This window comes from Doryrhamphus excisus, linkage group LG10 (genome assembly GCF_037039965.1).
Source record: "Doryrhamphus excisus strain RoL-2023G ecotype Guam linkage group LG10, RoL_Dexc_Guam_v1.1, whole genome shotgun sequence".
NCBI lineage: Eukaryota > Metazoa > Chordata > Actinopteri > Syngnathiformes > Syngnathidae > Doryrhamphus > Doryrhamphus excisus.
In genome coordinates, this window is record NC_136366.1 from 5,311,455 (window position 1) to 5,329,975 (window position 18,521).

The 18,521-nt window shown below is 39.1% G+C and overlaps 1 protein-coding gene and 1 long non-coding RNA gene across 5 annotated transcripts in view; one reads left to right on the forward strand and one right to left on the reverse strand.

Moving 5' to 3' along the window:
• Positions 1–216: 216 nt before the first annotated feature.
• Positions 217–1,035, reverse strand: LOC131114219 (uncharacterized). The gene is made up of 3 exons (XR_009121581.2): positions 759–1,035; positions 565–664; positions 217–478 (listed from the first exon to the last, which is right to left on the reverse strand). It is a non-coding gene; the product is annotated as an uncharacterized LOC131114219 (long non-coding RNA).
• efemp1 (EGF-like fibulin extracellular matrix protein 1) overlaps positions 252–18,521 on the forward strand; it is a 28,692-nt gene continuing 10,422 nt past the window's right edge. The window contains exons 1-4 of one of the 4 annotated variants that reach the window (XM_058064301.2): positions 252–453; positions 810–898; positions 982–1,027; positions 2,437–2,721. In XM_058064301.2, the coding sequence (XP_057920284.1) occupies positions 815–898; positions 982–1,027; positions 2,437–2,721 (415 nt within the window). In that variant the 5' untranslated portion in view covers positions 252–453; positions 810–814. Of the gene's footprint in view, positions 543–809; positions 899–981; positions 1,028–2,436; positions 2,722–18,521 lie in introns of all 4 variants that reach the window. The other 3 variants (XM_058064298.2, XM_058064299.2, XM_058064300.2) reach the window with 3 other exon arrangements.

An 18,521-nucleotide genomic window follows, 5' to 3' on the forward strand; every position in this document is an offset into this window, starting at 1 on the left:
ACTATTCATTTTACTTGACATTTTTGGGGAATATTTTGGCAAGATTTATTTTTTTTATTTATTTACTAGTGCTTTTTGCATTGAAATTTTGATAATTTTTAATTGAAAAATAATTAAATTTACCGTTGACGTCTTTCTTTGTGTTTATATTTTATATAGATTTATCAGCAAATTTGAAAGCAAAGAAATACAACCATCTAGTGTGCAATATCACCAATGGCCGATAGAGGTCGCCAACGGTAGCCTCCACGGGTGGGGGGACTTCGCTTTGCTGCAGCCCGGTGAGTGAGTGAGAGACAACCTGCTTGGTACACGTCCGCCCCCAGCATGTCATCCACGTTCATGTCCAATGCTGCTCCACTCGCTCAGCCTTGTCACGCCATCCACCACCGCCTTCTTCTTCGAAGCACATCCTCCGTGGGACTTGTTTGACCCTCCACAGGTAATTTCCAGGTACGTCACTGCCATCACAACATGTCTTCATGTAAACAAGTCGTGATAACTGAATCCACGCAGAATCCCTCAGAGCAACATCGACTTTGGTGAATATTTAAGAATACGTACGTTTTGCATTGTTGACAACTTGTATCCCCTCGGGCGTGTTTCCGCGTGTATTTGACGCGCTAATCCCTTTTTGGTGTTGTGCCTGGAAGTGGCCCATTGGCTTGGAGCAGCGCCAGCATCAACATGACATTACAGGAGATGTCAGGACTCGTTAGGAAATGCTATCAACGATGGAATAAAAGTGCTATTAAAACCTGTTGCCACATTGGAGTTCAGCTCTTCTTCTTCTTCTTTTTTCCTGCAAGCCAACATGCTGTGGATCTGCGTGGGGTTCCTCTTTGCTCTTTTCTCTCACGTCCTCCCCCAGGAGACCCATGAGCCTATTTCTTACTCCGTAAGTAGCCAAACCATTTAAAATATATTCTATTTGAATGAACTGGATATAATTCAATTGTGTGGTTGTATTTTGTTCCACAGTGCACTGAAGGTTACGAGTACGATACCGTGAGGGAGCAGTGTAAAGGTAACATATAACATATTTTTATAAAGGTCAATAGCACATTACAACGGGTAGCTTGTCCGGAAGTGTTTTGTCCCTCAAAAGCCACCGTACTTCCGGGTTGCGGTACATAAAAGGCCACTTATGTAGCTAAAACAGCTAAGCTAACATAAGCTACGCTAATAACCGCCTCCCTTCATCTAGCTTACGTTATTGTCCGACATAGTTTTATTTGCTAAATACACATCATAAGACTTGTTATCACTGCTCATTTGTGTTATGAAATTATGTTTTATGAAGGTAAATGACAGGATGCCATCATTTTGACAGCTCCAAATGAACAAACAGTACTGAAAACAGCGTGTAGAGTTGCGTTCAAAGACATCAATTTACAATTCAGGCTGGGCCAAGCAGTGTTGGACCTCATGGACTCCAACTTCAGTTTTACATTTAAATAGCTAAGCTAACATAAGCTATGCTAATAACCGGCTCCCTTCAACTAGCTTACGTTTTTGTCCGACATAGTTTTGTTTGCTAAATACACATGATAAGACTTGTTCTCACTGCCGATTTGTGTAATGAAATTATGTTTTATGAAGGTAAATGACAGGATGCCATCATTTTGACAGCTCCAAATGAACAAACAGTACTGAAAACAGCTTGTAGAGTTGCGTTCAAAGACACCAATTTACTAATCAGGCCGGGCCAAGCAGTGTTGGACCTCATGGACTCCAACTTCAGTTTTACATTTAAACAGCTAAGCTAACATAAGCTACGCTAATAACCGCCTCCCTTCAACTAGCTTACGTTTTTGTCCGACATAGTTTTATTTGCTAAATACACATGATAAGATTTGTTCCCACTGCCGATTTGTGTTATGAAATAATGTTTTATGAAGGTAAATGACAGGATGCCATCATTTTGACAGCTCCAAATGAACAAACAGTACTGAAAACAGCTTGTAGAGTTGCGTTCAAAGACACCAATTTACTAATCAGGCCGGGCCAAGCAGTGTTGGACCTCATGGACTCCAACTTCAGTTTTACATTTAAACAGCTAAGCTAACATAAGCTACGCTAATAACCGCCTCCCTTCAACTTAGCTTATGTTTTTGTCCGACATAGTTTTATTTGCTAAATACACATCATAAGACTTGTTATCACTGCCGATTTGTGTTATGAAATTATGTTTTAAAATCGGTTTAAATGAGCAAACGAGGGACTCTACCATGGGAGAGGCAAAGCTACGAGACAGCAATGTATTCTGGGACTTGTTGTCATTCTGTAGTCTTTTATGCTTTTACTCCTAGTTATTTATTATTTCTCTTTATTATTTTATTTTTATTAGTTATTTATATTTATTATTCTTTTGTATACTACTGTAATGTACTCCACAGTCTGATGCACAAATTGGCACAATTTTTTAAATTTCAGACATAGACGAATGTGCCCTACTGGACGACGCCTGCAAAGGAGGCATGCAGTGCATCAACCACTTCGGGGGCTACCTGTGCCTCCCCAAGAGCGCCGTCATCTTCACGAGTCAGGAAGGTGAGGAGATGCCCGCGCAAGACCCCGCCCCCCCAGTGCCGGCCGTCCCGCCGAACCAACCTCAGCCCCCGCGGGTGTTTCCGGACAGCCCGGGCAGGCACTCTCCGTCCGTCCGAACGATCCACTGCGCCCCCGGGTTCACTGCGGATGAACAGAACGTCTGTCGAGGTGAGGTGATAAACACGTCGGTGATTGAAGTGTCGGGTCTATTTGGGTTGCGGCAGGAGCGTACGTTAACCAAACACATGTTCCGGAATCACAAAAGCAGATCTCTAAACATTGAAACAGAAAACTGACTTCCAGCCAAATATAGCCACATATTATTTTTTAGAATTATTACATTTTTAAGGCAACTATTTATGTATTTTTCCAAAAAACAACTTTATTTATTTTTACTTAACCTCAGTTTGTGAATAATTATATTTTAAATTTGATTTATTTTGACTATTTTTGAGGCCCTAAAAAAGTATATTATTATTTATTATACAATATTTAAATACATTTCACTTGAAAATGAAAAGTAAATATATTTAGGGCTATTTTATATCAACTATTTAGATAATAATGTATTTTTAAAAATCTCAAACACATTTTTAGAATTATTTACATTTATGAAGTAAATTATTGATGTATTTTCACAGACGCAAGTGGATTTATTTACCTATATTTAGTAAATCACATGAATACATTTCATGTCTTATTTTTTTTTATTCATTTCAACCATTTTGAGGAAAAAAATAATTTAGATACATTTTACTTAATTTTTTAAAGTAAACATACTTATGCTTACACATGTCAATTATTATTTATTTTCATTATTTTTGAAGACCTCATGTGAAAAAACTATTCATTTTACTTGACATTTTTGGGGAATATTTTGGCAAGATTGATCTTTTTTATTTATTTACTAGCCAAATATTCTTTTTTAGAATTATTAAATTTCGTAAGGCAACTATTTATGTATTTTTCCAAAAAACAACTTTATTTATTTTTGCTTAACCTCAGTTTGTGAATAATTACATTTTAAATTTGATTTATTTTGACTATTTTTGAGGTCCTAAAAATAATACAATATTACAAAAAATACAATATTTAAATACATTTCACTTGAAAAAAAAAGTAAATATATTTAGGACTATTTTATATCAACTATTTAGATAATAATGTATTTTTTAGAAATCTGAAACAAATTTTTAGAATTATTTAGATTTATGAAGTGAATTATTGATGTATTTTCACAGACGCAAGTGAATTTATTTACCTATATTTAGTAAATCACATTTTATGTCTTAATTTTTTATTCATTTCAACCATTTTGAGGAAAATAAAAAAAATTATTTAGATACATTTTACTTAATTTTTCAAAGTAAACATAGTTATACTTACACATGTCAATTATTATTTATTTTCATTAGTTTTGAAGACGTCATGTGAAAAAACTATTCATTTTACTTGACATTTTTGGGGAATATCAGAGCCAAATATAGCCAAATATTTTTTTTTAGAATTATTACATTTTTTAAGGCAACTATTTATGTATTTTTCCAAAAAACAACTTTATTTATTTTTACTTAACCTCAGTTTGTGAATAATTACATTTTAAATTTGATTTATTTTGACTATTTTTGAGGTCCTAAAAATACAATATTTAAATACATTTCACTTGAAAATAAAAAAGTAAATATATTTATTTATTTATTTATTTATTTATTTATTTATTTATTTATTTATTTATTTATTTATTTATTTATTTATTTATTTATTTATTTATTTATTTATTTATTTATTTTTATTATTTATTTTATTTATTTTCAGTATTTTTGAAGAAGTCATGTGAAAAAACTATTCATTTTACTTGCCATTTTTGGGGAATATCAGATCTCTAAACATTGCAACAGAAAACTGACTTCCAGCCAAAGCAGATTAAAAAAAAAAAAGCAGCTGCTGATTGGAATCCTCCATCACTGACAGCAGCAGAAATGTCGACATGGTTGAAAGTATTTGGCCTGAAGGGCTCCTTATCTCCCAAATATCATCAGTATGCCGTTGTTGCACTTGGCCCCGTGCAGACGCGTGCATCCCTGAGCTGAGCCGTGTTGGTATTCCATAATTACGTGTTAATGACTTCAGAGCTCCAGAAGGTGACGTGTTCATCCATCTGGATGACAGTCATCATCGGCCAAAGCATGCGTGGGCGCCAGATGTGTTGCAAGCTTGTCCCGTTTTGCACGCTGATGATTTTGGCTCCTCCACGGCAATGGATTGTATGTAGGTGCTGTAGTATCGTATAAAACTCCACTCGAGAGATTCAACAACTCCTTCGAGTGGGAAAAGATGGAGGCCATCTGCCTCGACCGGGAGGAGTGGTGTTTTGGGTGTTGTGTAGGATGGAAGAAAGTACAAGGTACTAAGATTAGTAACATTAACATGACTCTGCTGTCAGAGCAAACACTATTTATACTCTTTTTCTTCACGTAGTCACACCTTTTTTCATAGTTAGCAACTATGCTAACATAGCAACTTAGGATCTGAAGGAGATTCTATACACATGCAGAGTGACCCCTCTTGTCATCCAGCCATATACAGTAGCACAAAGAGACGCATACACACATACACTTATACTGTATTCTTATTTACCAGGGATCATTACTCACCTGATTTTTTACTGTTTAATATATAATATTGTATTTTCTGGACTATAAAAATGCATGATTAGGTAGAAAATAACATGTGAAATGTGATCAATCGCGATCAAATATTTTAATTTTAATTGACAGCCCTACTAAAAACGCAACAGCAGAAACGGGAAAAGTCGAATAAATATGAAGAGAAAAAAAAAATCAAAATTTTTACAAGAATAAAGGTAAACAAGCAAAAACTAAAGAGAAAAAGTAAAATAAAAAGAGTAAAAATAGAAGATTTGTCAAAGTTAATCTCACTTGCTCGCATTTGTATTTGCTGTTTGTGGCCGAGTTTAAGAGCTAATATGCTAAAAAAATAAAAAATAGTAATAATCAAGCAAACTTGATTATAAATATAAATATACATATACATATACATATATATTCATTCATTCATTCATTTTCTACCGCTTTTTCCTGACGAGGGTCGCGGGGGGTGCTGGAGCCTATCCCAGCTGTCTTCGGGCAAGAGGCGGGGTACACCCTGGACTGGTGGCCAGCCAATCACAGGGCACATATAGACAAACAACCATTCACACTCACATTCATACCTATGGACAATTTGGAGTGGCCAATTAACCTAGCATGTTTTTGGAATGTGGGAGGAAACAGGGGTACCCGGAGAAAACCCATGCATGCACGGGGAGAACATGCAAACTCCACACAGAGATGGCCGAGGGTGGGAATTGAACCCTGGTCTCCTAGCTGTGAGGTCTGCGCGCTAACCACTAGACCGCCGTGCCGCCCATATACATATATATATATATATATAAATATAAATATATGAACAGAAAAGGTGTCCAGTGTTTATGTAACATAAACAGTTTTTTCATTTATAAGTCGCTCTGGAGTATAAGTCGCAGGAACAGACAACCTATGAAAAAAAAGTGCGACTTATAGTCCGGAAAATACGGTATATGCCGTCCACACTAACCCTCCTGGCATGTATTGCGTACCAAAACATCCCAAGTGGCATCCTTTCATATTCATATACGGTATTTTTCTACCGCTTATCCTCACGAGGGTCGCAGGGGTGCTGGAGCCTATCCCAGCTGTCTTTGGGCGAGAGGCGGGGTACACCCTGGCTTCCGGTCCTCCATTTAACTTGATGAAAATGCTGCGGTTGGCATTCCGAGTCGCTTGGATCCTTCCTTGCTTTTTCGGGTCACGTTCTTTCTTTGCGGTTTCAACATTACGTTTGTCAGGTTCTCATTCATGTCAACGTTTGTACTTTTCAGCTTCCCTGTTTTGGATTTCCCGTTAGTGAACTTGACGATGACGACGGGTGTGGTTCTGTTCCTGCCATATATGTTAGGACAGGGGTCGGGAACCTTTTTGGCTAAGAGAGCCATGAAGGCCAGATATTTTAAAATGTGTATCTGTGAGAGCCATATACATTTTTTTAAACATTGAATGCAATAAAATGTGTGCATTTTTATGTAAGACCAACAGTTTTAGATATAATGGGCTCTAATTGTGTAGACCAGGCACACTACCCCACGCCAATGGGGTGTGGCCAGCACACTTTCGTGAGCAGCACAGTGTCTAATAATAAATCAAATACTTGTTGCCATTAATACAACTTCTGCTGCTGCATAATTTTGCACCATACTCAGTATATTTCATTCTTTTGGCCATCTTTGCCAGAAGGCTTGGTTCTGCAGCTTTAGCTAGGTGACTATTTGACTAAAGGAGAAAAGTTTATATTTACATGTTGATATCTCAATGACCGAGGTAGACTACCGCATTACCCAGTAATAATCAAGTTTTGGTGTTTGACCTGGAAAATATCAGGAAAGATGGATATGGTCGGCCGTATTGCAGTAGAAAATAGATGGACGAATTAAAATGCATAAAAAAGTTGTTGATTTTGAATATTATTTTAACAGTCATTTCTGTGATGTTTATTTTAAAATGTTAGCAAAAATACATTTTTATTGTGGTAAGAAATGCTTGAGAGCCAGATACAGTCATCAAAAGAGCCCTACCTGGCTCCCGAGCCATAGGTTCCCTACCTCTGTGTTAGGAAATCAACCACTTGTTGCTCTGTTGCTTCTTGTTCATGACTGGCCTGGCATAAGACCTGGATTTGATCTGCAGCCCCGTCACTATCATGTCATTCATTCTTGTGTTCTGATCCATGTCTTTGATCCTATTTTGTTTTAGCTCCTTTTAAATCTTGCATCTCCTGTATTAGGGTTTGAACGTGCAGATCCACCCGTTCCACTTTCTATTCAACTTCCAACTTTCCATCTTCCGGACCTTCTTACCTTCATGTAATCCATCACAACAGCATGATTTATTTATTAATTATCATTTTTTTGAAAAGCCGTGATAGACTGAAGATGAGAAATTGGAATTGGAAGGATTACTGTTCTCTCGGTCTTGTTTGGGTTGGCCTTCAGACGTTATTTAGCAGGACAAGGCGAATTGGAGCTCCCATGCTAAGCGGTTAGCGAGGCCCATCCCAGAAGCGTGTGGAGAGCGGCTGCGGTGGTCGAGGCGTGCGGCGAAATGGAACCCATGTTGATTTTACACCTGGGGCAACCGTTGGCGTGATGGTACGTGTTTTGAAAAAAAAAAAAAAAAAAGAATGTTTATGTTTTTTTATTAGGCTGTAAAAGACAGCGGCTCAAATAAGCTGACGTAGTTGCGTGGCGTGCGTGTGCTTTGAAATGACCGTTGCTGTTCGACTCCGACCGTCACAAAGCCCTGACTTGACTCATCTTTTTTTTTTTTTTGTGTTGTTATTCCACATGTTGCTGTTTTGCACAGCGAGTCAAGGAATCAAGGATTTACTTAGGCTCCTTCCCTGCACACTCAGCGCCGCGTGTGTGGCAAAGCAGGAGTGCACAGTCAAGTCAGGCAGGGCGAAAGTGGGGGAAACATGAAAGTGTGACAGAGAAGCCGCAGCGCGAACCCGGCCAGCTCGTAAGAACGTCACGGCTTTGACAGCCTGCTCGCTTGTTTTGGTGACTCAGTGTCGCGTGTGGCGAAGAGAACGGAGACATCAGCGAAACGCTCTGCGGAAGGGAACAATCTGGCCAATTTTCCAGAACCTGAGGTGCCAAAAGAATGTTTTCAGTCGAAAAATGCTGACATGACAAGAGTTTTTTTTTTGTAGTCCAATGAACAAGATCATAATATCATAAAAGGAGCTTGCAGCATCGCGGACTAACTACAGTACTTGACCATCTGTAAGTTCATACCATTCATTCATTCATTTTCTACCGCTTATCTTCACGAGGGTTGCGGGGGTGCTGGAGCCTATCCCAGCTGTCTTCGGGCGACTAGTAGCCAGCCAATCACAGGGCACATATAGACAAACAACCATTCACACTCACATTCATACCTATGGACAATTTGGAGTGGCCAATTAACCTAGCATGTTTTTGGAATGTGGGAGGAAACCGGAGTACCCGGAGAAAACCCACGCATGCACGGGGAGAACATGCCGAGGGTGGAATTGAACTGGGGTCTCCTAGCTGTGAGGCCTGCGCCAACCACTCGAACACTGCGCAGCCCTGTGTTAATCCAATAAACCTTATTTCACTTCCGAAATACCAATCCATCAGTTACAGTATATCACAACACCATGTGACTGGTGGCCAGCCAATCACAGGGCACATATAGACAAACAACCATTCACACTCACATTCATACCTATGGACAATTTGGAGTGGCCAATTAACCTAGCATGTTTTTGTGGAATGTGGGAGGAAACCGGAGTACCCGGAGAAAACCCACGCAAACTCCACACAGAGATGCTCGAGGGTGGAATTGAACTCAGGTCTCCTAGCTGTGAGGCTTGCATGCTAACCACTCGTCATTTTTTTAGATGTCAGGGATGTCCAAACATCTTCCACTGGATAAAAATTATTTTAAGTTAAGATAAATGTATTTTAGGCGGCACACCGGTCGAGTGGTTAGCGCGCAGACCTCACAGCTCGGAGACCAGTGTTCAATTCCACCCTTCACCCTCGGTCATCTCTGTGTGGAGTTTGAATGTTCTCCCCGTGCATGCGTGGGTTTTCTCCGGGTACTCCGGTTTCCTCCCACATTCCAAAAACATGCTAGGTTAATTAGCCACTCCAAATTGTCCATAGGTATGAATGTGAGTGTGAATGGTTGTTTGTCTATATGTGCCCTGTGATTGGCTGGCCACCAGTCCAGGGTGTACCCCGCCTCTCGCCCGAAGACAGCTGGGATAGGCTCCAGCATTCCTTGCGACCCTCATGAGGATAAGCAGCAGAAAATGAATGAATGAATGAATTTGATGAGGAATTCTTCCTGTTTTCAGGATTTGCCAAAGGCCAATAGAAAAGGAAGGACCACTATTTGGCACTCTACGCTGAACCCTGGCAATGTTCAACCAAGCGTGTTGTCGTAGCCACTTTGGCGACTATAAAAGTCTGACTAAGAGTAAAACCTTGAAATGCAAAAGATGATGCTGTGCTTTGATTTCCATGAGCCGGCCCACCCACAAAACACAAAAACGTGCTGTGTTGGCCACCGTGGGGGCGAGCTGTACGTCTTATTTATGAACATGAACTCTTATTCCCAGCCGCGGTGAGGTCATTCTTTCCCGCCAATTAAACCCGTCCATCAAAAACGGACTAATTAGTCTCTGTTGAGAAGTTGTTAGCTTTATTTATGCTAACATTGAAACATCATTGGAGTGATGGAGTAGTTGTTGGCTCCAGGCAGTGGGGCTTGCATGATGTTCGATTACACGGCTGTCCGCACTTTTTCCAGCAAGGTACCACATGGTGCGACATGAAAGGATGCCACTTGGGATGTTTTGGTACGCAATACATGCCAGGAGGTTAGTGTGGACGGGATATACCGTATTTTCCAGACTATAAGTGGCACTTTTTTTCATAGGTTGGCTGTTCCTGCGACTTATACTCCAGAGCGACTTATAAATGACAAAACTGTTTATGTTACATAAACACTGGACACCTTTTCTGTTCATGTTTATTTTTTGTGTAGCTAATAAGCATTGTGTTAGCATAGCTTACACCTATTCTGCCTGTTCTCTATTATTTTATTATTGTTAGAACTTGCCTTCCAAGATGACGTAATGTCTGTTTTGGTCAAGTAGTTTTGCGACTTATGTATGTTTTTTTCTACCTAATTATGCATTTTTGGCCTTGTGCGACTTCTACTCCAGAGCGACTTATGTATGTTTTTTTCTACCTAATTATGCATTTTTGGCCTTGTGCGACTTATAGTCCAGAGCGACTTATGTATGTTTTTTTCTACCTAATTATGCATTTTTTGGCCTTGTGCGACTTATACTCCGGAGTGACTTATGTATGTTTTTTTCTACCTAATTATGCATTTTTGGCCTTGTGTGAATTATAGTCCGGAGCGACTTATGTATGTTTTTTTCTACCTAATTATGCATTTTTGGCCTTGTGCGACTTATACTCCGGAGGGACTTATGTATGTTTTTTTTCTACCTAATTATGCATTTTTGGCCTTGTGCAACTTATACTCCGGAGGGACTTATGTATGTTTTTTCTACCTAATTATGCATTTTTGGCCTTGTGCGACCTATAGTCCGGAGCGACTTATGTATGTTTTTTTCTACCTAATTATGCATTTTTGGCCTTGTGCGACTTATACTCCGGAGTGACTTATGTATGTTTTTTTCTACCTAATTATGCATTTTTGGCCTTGTGCGACCTATAGTCCGGAGCGACTTATGTATGTTTTTTTCTACCTAATTGTGCATTTTTGGCATTGTGCGACTTAGAGTCCAGAAAATACGGTAATTTATGTATCACTTATAGTCCAGAAAATACGGTACTATATTTCAACAAGAAACTGAATGCCACCAAAAGGATCTTCTATTTTTACTCAGTTTTTCTCTTTAGTTTTTGTTCTTTATTCTCGTAAAAAATTTTACTTTTACTTCATTTTATTTTTTTTTTCTCTTAATATTTATTCGACTTTTCCCGTTTCTGCTGTTGCGTTTTTAGTAGGGCTGTCAATTAAAATTAAATTAAAATTAATCACATTTTTTTTGCCCATACTTAACTCAGAATTAATCGCATTTAATCACAGATTGAGATAAATCTCTTCGGGGTAAACAATTTCATGCGCAACTACAACAATAATGACATCAAATGTTATGTAAAACGATATCAATTTGGGAACTATGGGTCATTATTTCAAACAATACAGTCTGCAATCATATTTTGTGTTACTATTTCTTTCTTTTATTAGCATATTAGCTCGTAAACTCGCCCACAAACGTTCAGCAAATCCAAAATGTGCTACTAAAATGACATTATTTATTCTCATAATAATGTATTTTAATGTCTTGACTTTATTCTCGTAAAATTTCTGCAGTTTCTGATATTTCCTACATTTGCAAATATTAATATAATGTGACACCTAATACTATATATTAGGTGTTTCAGTTTTTTGCGACTAAAATGATATTTTTAATCAAACATTTTTCTCTTAATATTTGACTTCATATTAGATTTTTCCACTCTTGCTGTCGTTCTTGGTTTTCTTGTGAAATTCTATTTTTAGAAAGTGCCGCGGGCTGCGCTTCGTCCACCCTGCTTTATTAAAAATGCCTTCTGTCATTACTATTTCCCTCCCGAGTGTGCATACCTATTTACTTTTCATCCCAGAAATTAGACACTCATGCAGTACGGGGCATGAAAGAACATGTCTGATTTTTTCTGAGGTGACGAAGGCCACGTTATCACCCCGCATGCATGGCGAATTTCAGCGACATTTTGTACGTTCCTGGTCTGTGATGCTTGGAAATAATTGCTAAATATGTCCCATTAGCGCCGCTAAGCCACTCCGACACTCCAAACGAAACATTTTCTTCACAACTATGCAATATGCACTCAGGGAAGAATATCTCAGGAATGTCAGCACAGGTTGTTTTTTTTCCGTTTGCTCCCGTCTTTTGTGATGGTAACAATTACTCAGCACCCTGACAGATAAGCGTCACATCGATCTGCGGGGAGCAGGAATGCAGAGAGAACGCCAGGCCGCCACAGGTGGACTTGATTCTTGGGCTGTGTCTCCCATTGGCCCACGTCCGCTTCTAGTGCACTGAGAAGTACAGTAAAATGCAGTAAAGTACAGTAAAATGAAGTGAACTGCCACAAAATACCAAATACTACCAAATGTTTACAAACATTAAATGTCGATAAGTGCACGTCCGCCACCTTGTGGCTAATTTTATGGCTTAAAAATGCAAAAAAAAAACGTAAAAGTCGTCTTCGGGATCGGGCGTTCGGGTTGAAAGAGACATATCAACAATGTCGCTTAGCATTGCTTTGTTGTCTTTGGGTGGCTTTTCCAGAAGCCAGCTGCTTCCTCCTGCTGATCTGCTCACCGTCTGCTGATCTTTCCGCTGACCTCATGATGGAAAAGGAACGCTGCTGTAAATCAGCATGCGCTTCACTTGTTGCAATCGCAGAGTTTTCTCTTTTCCTTTGCTCACAGAAAATACACTGCGTCTTTCAACAGCATCGGTTCTTAACCTTTTTTTCAGTCACGGATATAAGGCTGGGTAATGTGACCTAAAAGTAAAATCCACCAAAAATGGGCAAAATGACACACACAAAAAAATGACATTTTGTAATTTTTTGCAATTTTCTTTTTCCATACCAGCTCCAAACCACCGACTAGCTCAGGGGTGGGCAAACTTTTTGACTCGCGGGCCGCATTGATATGACAAAATTTACGGGGGGGGGGGGGGGCAGACTATATATTTTACACGTAACAGTCCACCTGGTATTACAATAAAATTACAATAATTATTATTATATTATTATGCAAAAATATGCCAATATAACAATAATATTATATATAATTCATATAATAATTAGCATTAATATAATAATTATAATAATCATAATAGTTCTAATAATAATTATAATAATCTAATAATAATAATAATTATTATTATTATTATTATTATCCCTTTTTTCAGGAGCACTTTGTAAACAACAGACCATGTCAAAAAACGAAATTGATAAAACCATCAAAAGGTTGGCTCAGGCCATGATGCCAGGTTGTATGTTGAGTTTAAATGAAATACTTTGGAAAGATTGGGCGGGCCGTATTCAAGCACTTGGCGGGCCGGATGTGGCCCCCGGGCCGTAGTTTGCCCACCCCTGGACTAGCTTCACAGCACCAGTGGTGCCTTTGACGAAATGTGTAATCAGGAAGTACATTTGGGCGTGTGACCAATCACAGTGAAGTGGGCAAGCCCGGAGGTGGCTTTTTAACAGGAAGCTCAAATCCAAGCAAATACAGCTGGAATAGGTGCAGATTCTGGAAGATCTAGGAAGTTTTCTTGTGCTGGTTATTGTGTGTATTTGCTCTATAGGATTCCACAACTCAGTACTAAGGGTGGAAAAATTAACATAATAGGCCCCCTTAATAACAACAACAATAACAATTTGTTGTAGCTTGGCTAATATGCATGTCACATTATGTAAATGGGGAGTTTTTGGTGCTTTTTTTGCCTTGTTTTATCTGTTTTAATATCTTTGGAATACACAGAAAGAGAAAGATGTGTGTTCATGTCTCTTATAAGGATTGTGAATGATGGGCAAAATATGGAATGTTAAGAATTCGGAATGTTAAAACGTTACCTGAAAAACATTGCCGATCAAAGACAAGCATTCCACTGTTCTTCTGCTGTTCTTGCTGTTCTATGCTGGCTTTTCATTCCTTCAGAGTCATGGTTGGTCGTGGTTGGCATGTTGGTAATAAGGTGATTGATCCTTATTTGGAAGTTGCGTTCAAAGAATTGGTACGAGTCATTATCGGACGGAGCGAAAAGGGAATGTAACTGGCAACTGACCTTTTCAAGGAGCGTGGACCACAAATCAGTCAGGAAAGGTTTTAGCGTGACTAAAAGGGCCCGAGAAAGACAGCAGAAAAAATGTGTTCAATTCTTTGATTCTTATCAGCTTTTTTTTTTTTTTTTACGTTTGGGCTTGTTTTGAAGAGCAAAACACTCCCATTTAGCCAAAATATGCGCAAAATAAACAAAGCCTAAGCCAGTCAGTACAATAAAAGTCTTTGACGGTACCATTGCACACTTTGCAACCCAACTCTGCTTGCTAGTTCAGCAGTTCTTTGGATGGATGCCTGCTTTGTGTCATTTAGTGAAAAGACGACTAAATTACAACACGACACGTCGGAATCGAACGGGAGCAGAAACATATTCACACAATTCAGGCACCGTGTATTCCCGTTTTTAAAGTCAAAAAACCTCACACAAAGTCCTCCATCCACACACATTCTTTCAGGCTCCAACTCCCACCAGGCGTTTTCAAATTAACCCGGCCATCCACCCCCCCCCCCAAAAAAAAAAAGCTAAGGGAGTCTTAAACCCTGACATCACACATGCACCGCCGAGCTGTAAATCTAACTTCAAATCCCCAAAAAGTACTCACCCCCCACCACGTTCTTCTTTCCACTTCCACTTGTCCCCTGGAAAGCCTCGTCGGAGTGAAGAAACGAAAGAAAGTTGTAGCGAAGTAACGCAAAATGACCTCAAAGAGTGCTGAACACATCATCATTTTCATAGCTTGTTGCTGTCAAACCTGCTTTTATGTGTAAACTATATGGACTTACTTCATATTTTCCTTATGGGGCCCCGGGAATATGGGATACTATGGGATACTATGGGATACTATGGGATACACCCGCAAACACACACTTTAGCACTGGCAGCGCATCAAAGGCTTAGCGACAAAGTAGCAGTTACTGGGATGTTGTTGCTGGGCTGCACTCGGCACATGTGCTTTTATTTAGATCTTGCTTTGCATTCTTGCAGTCGGGACTGACATGCACACGTATATAGAATCATTTAGTGCAGTACAGGAATCCCTCTAAACTTCACATGTAAAGCTTCATTCTATCACAATTTTATATGGTAATGGTTTTATTTCATTTCAACATGCATCAGATTACAATTGAATGCATCACATAATCAGTTCACAGTTCCACATGTCCAAAAGGAGTAGGAAGAAGCAAAGCTTATTAAATCCTACCCCACCATCTGATACTTTTACAATCAGTAACTGTTACATTTGTTCACTTCCTGCTTTCCTAATATAGTTTAACTTTTTTTTTTGTATTTTTATTTATTTTTTGTCAGGTACCAAAGTACGAGGTGATATGAGCATCCAATGACATAATGGGTACCATAGTAAGTGTCAATATAGTGATATATATAGCACATCATGACTGGTTCAAGACTCTTCATCCTGATTTTTTGGGGGTTTTAAAAAAAATGTATTGAAAAAAATATTGCTAATATTTTATAATTAAATGGGTCATGTTTTATATAGATATGTATTTTATTTTTTAATAAAACTGGACTTATGAATAATGGTAATGGTTGTTGGTTTAATTTCATTTGAACAATCATCAGATTACAATTGAATGCATCACATAATCAGTTCACAGTTCCACATGTCCAAAAGGAGTAGGAAGAAGCAAAGCTTATTAAATCCTACCCCTCCATCTGGTACTTTTACAATCAGTAACTGTTACATTTGTTCACTTCCTGCTTCCTGCTGTTTTTGGAATGTGGGAGGAAACCGGAGTACCCGGAGAAAAACCACGCATGCACGGGGAGAACATGCCGAGGGTGGAATTGAACTGTGGTCTCCTAGCTGTGAGGCCTGCGCTAACCACTCGTCCACTGCACAGCCCTGTGTTAATCCAATAAACCTTATTTCACTTCTGAAATACCAATCCATCAGTTACAGTATATCACAACACCATGTGACTGGTGGCCAGCCAATCACAGGGCACATATAGACAAACAACCATTCACACTCACATTCATACCTATGGACAATTTGGAGTCGCCAATTAACCTAGCATGTTTTTGGAATGTGGGAGGAAACCGGAGTACCCGGAGAAAACCCACGCATGCACGGGGAGAACATGCAAACTCCACACAGAGATGGCCGAGGGTGGAATTGAACTCGGGTATCCTAGCTGTGTGGCCTGCGCGATAACCACTTGACCCAGCCGTGCAGCATTTCTCCTACTTGTTATGGATAAAAATGTATTTCTATCTGTGATTAAATGTGATTAATTTGAGTTAACAATGGACACAACGGTGATTAATCGCAATCAAATATTTTAATCGATTGACAGCTCTAAAAAAGCTGTCTGTTGAAGTGGCCAATTAACCTAGCATGTTTTTGGAATGTGGGCCAGGACTGTATTGAATATACTGTACATGATATGATGCTATTGGTGTTCTTGCTGCTGAGACATTGGACTCCTTCACAGATGCTCCAAGCCACATCACAGTGTGGATTTCCTGGCACCACATTGCTTTCATGCTTTCATCCTTTGTAGCGCTTTGTCAAATGCCCGTATGATGTTTACACCTGATGTCTCTCAGGTTCCCCTGCAGATTTGCCCCACTTTTGTCTCTTAAAACATACGCTTGCTTCATCTTGTCAGCCCCTGAGCCCATTTCAGCTCCCACTGACTCGCTGTACAACCCCACCCCCGATGGCGGGGGTGCGTTTACATGGCAAATAGCGTTGTTTTAGAAGAACTGCATTTTTGCAGTAGGTCCTCAAAAACAGCAGAGTGTTCTTGTCATATACATATATACAGTAGAAAATCTTTGAGTAGTGTTGTTGTAGTAGGTCCTTCAAAACAGCTGAGCGCTCTTGTCATATAGAAAATCTTTGAGTAGTGTTGTTGTAGTCGGTCTTTAAAGACAGCATAGCACTCTTGTCATATAGAAGATCTTTGAGTAGTGTTGTTGTAGTCGGTCTTTAAAGACAGCATAGCACTCTTGTCATATAGAAGATCTTTGACCAGCATTTTTGCAGTAGGTCCTCAAGAACTGCAGAGTGCTCTTGTTGCATAGAAAATCTTAGAGTAGTGTTGTTGTACTAGGTCTTTAAAGACAGCATCACACTCTTGTACTATAGAAGATCCTTGACGAACATTTTTGCTGTTGGTCCTCAAAAACAGCAGAGTGTTCTTGTCATATACAGTAGAAAATCTTTGAGTCGTGTTGTTGTACTAGGTCCTTAAAGACAGCATAGGTGTCTTGTAATATAGAAGATCTTTGACTAACATTTTTGCAGTAGGTCCTCAAAAACAGCAAAGTCTTCTTGTCATATACAGTAGAATATCTTTGAGTAGTGTTGTTGTAGTAGGTCCTCAAGAACAGCATAGCACTCTTGTAATATAGAAGATCTTTGACGAACATTTTTGCAGTAGGTCCTCAAAAACATGTTCAAGAACAGCATAGCACTCTTGTAATATAGAAGATCTTTGATGAACATTTTTGCAGTAGGTCCTCAAAAACAGCAAAATGTTCTTGTCATATACAGTAGAAAATCTTTGAATCGTGTTGTTGTACTAGGTCCTTAAAGACAGCATAGCACTCTTGTCATATAGAAGATCTTTGACGAGTATTTTTGCAGTAGGTCCTCAAAAACAGCAGCGTGTTCTTTTCATATACAGTAGAAAATCTTTGAGTAGTGTTGTTGTAGTAGGTCCTTCAAAACAGCAGAGTGCTCTTGTTGAAAATCTTTGAGTAGCGCTTTTGCTGTAGGTCCTCAAAAACATGTTCAAGAACAGCATAGCACTCTTGTAATATAGAAGATCTTTGACGAACATTTTTGCAGTAGGTCCTCAAAAACAGCAAAATGTTCTTGTCATATACAGTAGAAAATCTTTGAGTCGTGTTGTTGTACTTGGTCCTTAAAGACAGCATCGCACTCTTGTCATATAGAAGATCTTTGACGAGTATTTTTGCAGTAGGTCCTCAAAAATAGCAGAGTGCTCTTGTTGAAGATCTTTGAGTAGCACTTTTGCTGTAGGTCCTCAAAAACAGCAGAGCGCTCTTGTCATATAGAAGGTCTTCGAATTGTGTTCTTGTAGCAGATCCTTAAAAACAGCATAGCACTCTTGTCATATGGAAGATCTCTTACTAACATTTTTGCAGTAGGTCTTCAAAAACAGCAAGGCTTTGCTGTCATATGGGGAACTTTGGGTCACAAGTTACTTGTGTTTTAGTGTAGGCCTAAGTAACGACATCAGACATGTGATGAGATAACAACGTGAAGGCCGAGCCTTGCATTGAGGTCGTACAGAACCCCCTAAAAAAATCTCTTTTTGCCAAGTTTGTTCTGGGTGCAGAGATCCACATCTCCACTAATGTTCAACATAACTCATGGTCAACATCATTTTGTGCAACCTGAACGTTCCTGTGAAGGTGGAGACAGACGATTGGCTCCT